Source organism: Alligator sinensis, unplaced genomic scaffold (genome assembly GCF_000455745.1).
Source record: "Alligator sinensis unplaced genomic scaffold, ASM45574v1 scaffold166_1, whole genome shotgun sequence".
NCBI classification, from domain to species: Eukaryota; Metazoa; Chordata; order Crocodylia; family Alligatoridae; genus Alligator; species Alligator sinensis.
In genome coordinates, this window is record NW_005842098.1 from 2,077,412 (window position 1) to 2,086,149 (window position 8,738).

Sequence of the window (8,738 nt, forward strand, 5' to 3'; positions counted from 1 at the left end):
GGGGGGGAGACACACGACACGACGGGACGGGACGGGACGACATGGCCCCCTCCAACAGCACTGCGGTTGCCCGAGGACAGTCCCCACTCAGCCCGCCCTGGCCGCCACCTGTGGATGGTCGCCGTGCGCCCCCAGCCTCAGGAGACATGCACTGCCTATTCACCAAGGAGTTAACTTTTCTAATTTGTTGACTGTACAGCATCAAGTGCCTTAGGATAAAAATATCTACTCCCTTTCAATTCCAGTTTCACATACTGTCTGTAAAGCACACAACTAACTAATAAAATGGAGCTCGTGAAGAAGTCGAGGAGAAAAACTAAAGTTAAAATGGTTGGCATGGGATGTTATGGTTAATATTCTGGTCTCACAAGAACCCTAAGCCTGACTTTTGGGCCAGTATTCTTGCTCCCTGATTGACTGCTGGTAAAAAAAACAACTCGGGAGGAAAAGGTGCTTCACAAGTGATCACTGATAAACATCTTAGCAAGAGGGACTGAAGAAAGTCAGCATGCCAGAACAACAAAAGGAAGGGAAGGCAAGAGAGAAACAGCCAGGTGTGTTTTATATCACAACAGAGAACATCTCTCTATTTTTAGCTTGACCTGTTTCCTAGGTTCAGACTTTCATGAAATACTATGGAAATCCAAGTGTTAACCATTTTCAAAATACAGTTCTAATTTATACAGAAAATCTTTGCAATGTTGCTTTTTCCAAACTAACTAAAACTCTTGACAAGTTATCTACAGGTTTAAATAAAATTCCAGGAAGTTCACTCGACTAGTAACCAATATATATACACAACTGAATACTGAAAATGTTAGTTAGGTGCAGTGCTCATGTAAACTGGCAGCTTTCCTTCCCTAATACATCAATGCATCTGAAGAAGCAGATTTTTAGAATCTGCACTTATCGCTACAGTCTTTGCACATGCAGATAACAGTTCACAAAACAATACTACCTTAAGTGTTCTGCCGTCTACCACCACATTATTGACACACTGTATAGCTCTCAGAGCATCTTCTGACCGGATGTAGGTTACATATGCACTTGCGCTCGGACCCTAGAATGGAAGTAGCCAACAGTGTTCAATTATTTCTAGATAAATATTGTTATCTATTTGAAAGAATGACTCGTTAGCAATCTGACTAAATTTGAGGTTAAGTATTTAAATGTAAAACAGTCCGATGAAATTTATCCAACTAAAAATGTTATAAATAGCGGGGAAAAAGGATTCTTAAAACTAAAGCTTTTAGCAAACTTCATGTTCGTGGGGCGTCGTTTGTTTTTTTTCCCCCTTTTTTTTTTAATAAAAAAAAAGATTTAAGAAAATGAGGATACTGGTGAATGGACATACAAAATATACAGCAAGGTGATAATGACACGTTTTTTACCATGATCACCTACACCAGAGCTTTCCAAACTTTTCATGTTGGTGAGACACTTTTTAGACATGCATCATTTCGCGACACAGTAATTCAGTTCCGGGGGAGGGGCCAAGGGAAGCAGACGCGAGTAAGGGAGCTCCGCGGTGCCCTTCCGCAAAATTTTCTGCATTTCGCACAACACACCTACACACTGCCACCGACACACTAATGTATCGTGGCACACAGTTTGGAAAGCTCTGACCTACACTCTGCAGTAAATGCTCACATGTACACTCTTACCCTGTGATAAATGGAAGACAGACGATAACAGTCCTTAATGAAAGGCATATATAAGTTACCACTAGGAACATGTCTATGTACAGTTACTGCTGAACAGGTAATGCATGATAAAACCATATATCCTTCACCTTTTCGCATTATAGAAAATTGTTCATATGTTCATAACCTTTAACTGCTTCTCTGAAGCTTTTCTTCCCCTCTACCAATTCCTTTAGATAACTTTTCTACCTATAGTTCATTAAATTTCCTGCTGGCTTCTGAAATTAGAGCAAGTCACTTTAAGACACAACACCATTGTATAAATAATAAACTGGACTGTCATTTATAGTATTGTCCAGTGTTCTCTTCTCCAAACCCCAGGCCCACAATCTACCATTATAGTTGACTTTGACCTGATCAGGAATGGGGAACCCAAATTTATTTAAAAATCCATCCTAGAATACTGCCACTATAACAACAGACAGAAATTAGGGTGGGGTGGCCACAACCATTAGAACCCCCACTGCCTTACCTGTGAGCCTGCATATGATGTGCTGTTGTTGATAACTACTTTATGTATTTTACCAAACTTCCCAAAATATTCTGGTCGTTTCAAAACCTGAAGGAAGAATGAACAAATTAAACTGATGCACTGAGAAATTAACAACACAAATGATATAACAGTTCTGTTTGAAAATGGATTTCTTTGCACAACTCTGCAATTGAGACTTGAAGAAAAAGTGAAAAATAAAACTCTTCTACAAAGAGGTGGCAATCATATGGATGTAGGTGTTTCTCCAAAGAAAAAAACTTTAAATTTAAGAGGCAAACTTATATTATTACCAAAATTAAAAAAGGAACGCCCTCTTGCAGAAGATCCAGGGTGAACGATGCTGCACCACTAGAGGCCGTGCTCTTCTTAACCTACTGCTCACAAACGGAAGAACTGGTGTGGGATGTAGAAGTGGATGGAAAGTTGGGCAGCAGTGGCCACAAGACAATTGAATTCAGGATCCTGACAAAAAGAAGAGAGGAGAGCAGCAGAGTGTGAACCCTGAACTTCAGAAAAGCAGACTGACTGCCTCAGGAAACTGATGAGCAGGATCCCCTCGGAGGCCAGTCTGACAGGGAAAGGAGGAGTTCAGGAAAGCTGGTTGTATTTTTAAGAAGCCTTACTGTGGGCACAGGAACAAGCCATCCTGACATGCAGGAAGAATAGCAAATGTAGCAAGCAACCAGCTTGACTCAGCAGAGAACTCTTCAGTGACCGTAAACACAGAAAGGAAGCTTACAAGAAGTGGAAGGTTGGACAAACAACTTGGGAGGAATATAAGAATATTGCTTTGGCATACAGGGATGAAGTCAGGAAGGCCAAAGAGCAATTGGAGTTGCAGCTAACAAGGGACAGGAAGGGTAACAAAAAGGGTTTCTACAAGTATATTAGCAACAAGAGGAAGGTCAGGGAAAGTGTGGGTCCCTTACTGAATGGGGGAGGCAACATAGTGACAGATTATGAGGAAAAGGCTGAAGTGCTCAATGCCTTTTACCTGTTTTCACAGGCAAGATCAGCTTCCAAACTACTGCACCAGGCAGCAGTTTGGGGAGAACGTGAGCAGCCCTCAGTGGTGAAATAACAGGTTAGAGCCTATTTAGAAAAGCTGGACATGGACAAGACCATGGCACTGGATGCAATGCATCTGAGGGTGCTGAGGGAATTGGCTCATGTGATTACAGAGCCACTGGCCATCATTTCTGAAAACTCGTGGCAGCTGGGGGACGTCCCAGGAAAAGGGCAAGTATAGTGCCCATCATTAAGAAAGGAAAGGAAGAGGATTCAGGGAACCATGGACCAGTCAGCCTCATCTCAGTCCCTAGAAAAATCATGGATCAGATCCTCAAGGAATCCATCTTGAAGGAGAAGGTGATTAGGAACAGACAGCATGGATTCACCAAAGGCAAGTTGTTCCTGACCAATTTGACCGCCCTCTGTGATGAGATGACTGGTTCTGTGGATGCAGGGAAAGCAGTGGGCACAGCATATCTTGACTTTAGCAAGGTTTTTGATAGTCTCCCAAGCCAGCATTCTTGCAAGCAAGCTGAGGAAGAACAAGTTGGATGAATGGACTGCACAGTGGACAAAAAGCTGGGTGGACTGTCAGGCTCAGTGGGTAGCAATCAATGGCTCAATGTCTAGTTGGCAGCCAGTATAAAGTGGAGTGCTCCAGGGGTTGGTCCTGGGGTCAGTTTTGTTCAACATCTTCATTAACGATTTGGAAAATGGGATGGATTGCACCCTCAGCAAGTTTGCGGATGACACCAAGCTGGGGGTATACTAGATGCACTGGAGGGTAGGGCTAGGATTCAAAGTGACCTAGACAAATTGGATGACTGGGCCAAAATAAATCTTATGAGGTTCAACAAGTACAAATGCAAAGTCCTGCACTTGGGATGGAAGAATCCCATGCACTGCTACTGCCTGGGGACCGACTGGCTAAACAGGTCTGCAGAAAGAGGACCTGGGGGTTACAGTGGACAATAAGCTGGACACAAGTCAGTAGCGTGCCCTTGTTGCCAAGAAGTCTAACAGCATACTAGGGTGCATTAGTAGGAGCATTGTCAGCAGATCAAGGGAAGTAATTATTCTACTCTATTGTGCACTGGTGATGCCACATCTGGAGTACTGTGTAAAATTTTGCACCCCCACCCTCCTAGAAACGATGAGGACAAATTGGAAAGAGTCCAGCAGAAAGCAACAAAAAGGGTGAGGGGGACTGGGGACATGACTTCTGAGGAGAGGCTGAGGAAACTGGGTTTATTTTGTCTGCAGAAGAGAAGACAGAGGGGATTTGATAGCAGCCTTTAACTACCTCAAGTGCGGTTCCAAAGAGGATGGAGCTGGACTGTTCTCAGAGGTGGCAGATGACAGAACAAGGAACAATGATCTCAAGTTGCAGCAAGGGAGATTTAGGTTAGATATTAGGAAACTCTCTCGCTAGGAGGGTGGTGAAGCACTGGAACAGGTTACCTAGAGGGATGGTGGAAGCTCCATCCTTGGAGGTTTTTAAGGCCTGATTTGACAAAGCTCTGTCTGTAAATGATCTAGCTAGGGATGGTGCTGCTTTGAGCAAGGGGTTGGACTAGATGATCTCCTGGAGTCTCTTCCTAATTTTCTATGATTCTATGACACTGAGCATACTTTACACTTGAAATTTAGTCCCTTTTGGGATCAAAAGCATCTAAAGCCTTCCACAGCCAGCTGTTTCCTACTAAAATGGGTTGGCCCGCACTCTACAGCAGGGTGTCAAACATATGGCCCCTAGGCCAGATCTGATCCATGGGTCTCTGGACCAACCCTGTGCACCAGCCCCAGTCTCACATGCTGCAGACAGCATGGGGGGGGGTGTCAGTCCAGAGCGCTGCACGCAGCCTGTACCCCAGACCCCCTGTCCACCTGCAGCACCATGTCCAGCCCATGTGCCATGAGCAGGGCACACCAAGTGCTAGCCCTAGAGGCTGAGTACATGGCAGGTCCTGGGATCAGCATGTGCTGCATGTAGTGCATCAGGCTAGAGCACAGCCAGCGCACAGGTCATCTGGCAGAGTACCACATGGAGCATGCGCCCCATGCCAGCCCTCTATGACACTGTCTGTAGCATGCGCAGCCATTCCAACCCCACATGCAATACACACTGGCCCCAGGACTCAGTCTACATGCAGCCTCCAGGACTAACATAGGGCACGTACAGCATTATGCAGTATCTTATGGGTAACATGCACCCTGTGCTGGCCCCAGGGGCCAGTGTGCGCTAACTAGACCCAGCACCACAGGTGCTACACAGAGGGTATGTCCTGGTCCAGCCAGCAGACTAGCCCAGCAACTCTAATCCAGCTCATAGGACTGGATGAGTTTGACACCCCTGCTCTCCAGCAATGTTTCTAAACCCATGAGTTGCGACCTAAGTTGGTCACAAGAATATACAAAAGGGTCAGGAACAAAACTTTAACAATAGATTCTCCTTTAAAAGCGAAAAAGGTGAGAAACTCTGGGTTTTTGCTTGCAGGCTGGCAGAGTTCCATCCTGTAGGGAGCTGCTTGCCCTCCCCACGCCCCACACACTGGCGGGGGGCTGGCCATTGAAATTTGCAAATGGGTCCTGGTTCAAAAAAGGTTGAGAACCACTGCTTTACAGCATCTGTACATGCTAAGGAGGGGATGTAACAGCCGTTTCAGAACTCCTCTGCAGCCTAAAACTACCCTAAGTGATCAAGCAAGTCTAATGTAAAGTAAACTTAAAGAGAAACAGGAAAAAAGTAAGTTGTAACTTGATGTAAACAGCCCAATTAGTCCTTATTTTACAGGCATCCTTAAAATCCAGGTTCAGACACATTTTGATACATTAAGAGAAGGCTCAATTTACCTTTTTTCCCAAACTTTGAAAAGTCTGGCGAGACATAGCCCCCATGTGCCAATACCACTGGAAGTGATGCAGGGACTGAACTATGAGCTAGAAAACAGTAGATGCCTCCCAGAAGTTCAATGTATCTTGCAGTTTCAAGGGACAAAACTATGACATGATTCAGTATCAACAAGCCATTGAGTCTAACTGGGGGTAGGTTACACTTCTGTTGGGACAAAAATTTCTTCCCTAACCTTTTCAGCAATGGATTGTTTTAGCAGAATCAATAATTTCTACTTTGTATGGAAAAGCAGTTTAAGGAACTGGTAAAAAAAATAGACACCTCCTGAATGCTAAAAAGACTATCTACCTAGCAACTACAGGGGGGACCATCATGGAATTTGTAAGAGGTCTGTGGATCCATCTGTTTATGCTCTACCCAGTATACAGGGAAAAGTACCAGCTATTCAAACTCTGAAGGTGGATTAACAGATGAGGAAGAGGATTACTTCAAGGGAATAGCCCCAGGAAAACAAGATAGGTTAGCTTCTCTTTAGCCCCATCTTCACACTCTCCAGTATTTTGTCCTGCAGTTCAAGTTTTATACTAGGACAATATTTAGGCCGAGATACTTCATACCTCCCTAAAGTGCAGGCACCTTTTTTCAAACAGCACTATGCTAGTCACATTTGGAGAATTTTTTTACAGCTATGGGTTAGCAACAGTTTAAAAATTGAGGTGTACTCAATTCCTAATCACTGAATTCCACTAAACTGGAAAACTTTTTCCTGCTCGGAACAGAATGATAGCAAATGAAAGACCATGGTATTAGGCAGTAGGTCTGTGTGAATAGATTTGATTCAGCCGATTCAGACGACAGTGATTCGATTCAGTGGTTTGAATCACTGTCCCCATTCGATTCGGCCAAATTAGAATCAGAGCTTTGGCACCGATTCGGAGATTCGGATCAGCCGGGGACAGGCAGGCACAGCTGGGCAGCTGCAGGTTCTCCTCCAGCTGTGCTTGCCTCTCCCCAGGCGAGGGGAGCTGCAGGAGAAGCCCACATGGCTGCCTTGTCCGGCCCCATCCCCCGCCCAGCCCCAGCCTCCCGGCACTTCAAAATAAAATTTAAAAAAAGAATGTAAGAAAAAAAGCCCTGCACTCATGGGCTGCAGCAGCCCGAGGCCTTGTGATAGACAAACTAAATTTGTGCTGCAGGCCGTGGCTCAGCACAAGAAAGTTTGCGTCTCATTTTACATTGTTCCCCCCAAGAAAGAGCGAAATGAATTCTGCTACCAGAAACAAGAAAGCCTGATGAAATAGCTATTGAGGAGGCATATCAACCTATGTGACATTTAATCTTTAAAAGGGGAAGGAAGTCACAGCAGAGACAACTTTCTAGAAAGTTGTTTCATCCTGCACCAGTAAGGCAGTCTCATGCAAATGAGGCATAAGAATATTACATCTCAGTGGATCTTTAGAAGTGAACAGGTGTCATTGTTACCTAAATCCAAGCGTGAACTGCTTACCTCTGGATCTGCTAGACGCTGGGATAGCCCTACCACAAATACGAGGTTCTTCTGTACCACCCGTACACTAGCCAGGTGTTTGCGATTCTCTGATATTTTCTGTTTCCTCTCATTTTGCTTCTGTTTCTTTTCATTTTTTATCCTTTGCAGCTCTTCCTGGGAGAGTGGTTTGTACACTGCTGGATCTTCTGGGTATGGCTGAAGATAAGAAACACCATTTAATGAAACCCAAATAAAAAAAACAATACAGCATCTGATAACAAATCTCCACAATTAAACATACAAGGAGAGATAATTCATAAGGTGTTATACAGTTTCTCTGGCTGGCCATTCTGAAAGCAGTATGTTAGAGCCTTTGGGAAGAAGGGGCATCAAGTCCTTTTCAAACAATCCTATTTGTGTTAATATAATATTGAAAACTGGCAAGGATCACATTTTGATTCTGCTTTTTATTCTGCTGAGTAACTAGAGGCAATAGCCACAAGAGATGATCTTCCCAGGAAGTGGTTTAATGAAGGCAGGGACCTGAAATCTCAGATCATGTTATTTTCCGAACAGTTATGAAAAGTATTTGAAAAGCCCATTAATAACATAGAACAAGGGCTGAAGAACCTGCCACGTTTTCTTGCATACAATACGTGTCTTTTCCCAAAAAACAGCTCTCCCAAAACTGGAGTGCATGTCTTAGGTGGAAAAGCTGCTTTCTTTGCTGGAAAATCAGCAAGCCTGGAGACGCTGCACACCATGCAGCTGCCCAGATGGCTGTCACTTGTGTCTGGCTCAGCACGCTGAAGGGGCAAAGTGCTGCGTTAAGTCTCACAGTTGTAGCTGCTGGGCACGGTAACTTGCGTCTGAAGCAACAAGTAAGCTGCTGGCAGTATCTTGATGAGACATACAGTGTGGAAACAACACTTTATTTACAGGTTCTTACATAAAGAACTACTTACTGCAAAGAAATAACAGTCTTGCTAGCGTTCTCACATGGGCCTTGTGTGACTAAGTCCTCCTGAAACTACAGACAGTGTTCTCTTCCTTTCCAAATCCCATGCATTTACAAAGGCAGCTCTTGGTGCCAGTTATCTCACCCAGATCATCTCCTGGAATGCCACACTCTGCACTTCCAGGAAGACTTCCTTTATGGTCACACAGTTGGTTAGAAGTGTTGGGGGG

The 8,738-nt window shown here is 44.3% G+C and overlaps 1 protein-coding gene across 8 annotated transcripts in view; it reads right to left on the minus strand.

Annotated features, from left to right (window-relative positions):
* Positions 1-8,738, minus strand: part of CNOT4 (CCR4-NOT transcription complex subunit 4) — a 101,228-nt gene that overhangs the window by 47,955 nt on the left and 44,535 nt on the right. For all 8 annotated transcript variants that reach the window (XM_006024204.3, XM_006024205.3, XM_006024203.3 and 5 more), the window contains 3 exons: positions 7,569-7,766; positions 2,176-2,262; positions 959-1,060 (listed from right to left, as the gene is read on the minus strand). In XM_006024204.3, the coding sequence (XP_006024266.1) occupies positions 959-1,060; positions 2,176-2,262; positions 7,569-7,766 (387 nt within the window). The remainder of the gene's footprint in view (positions 1-958; positions 1,061-2,175; positions 2,263-7,568; positions 7,767-8,738) is intronic.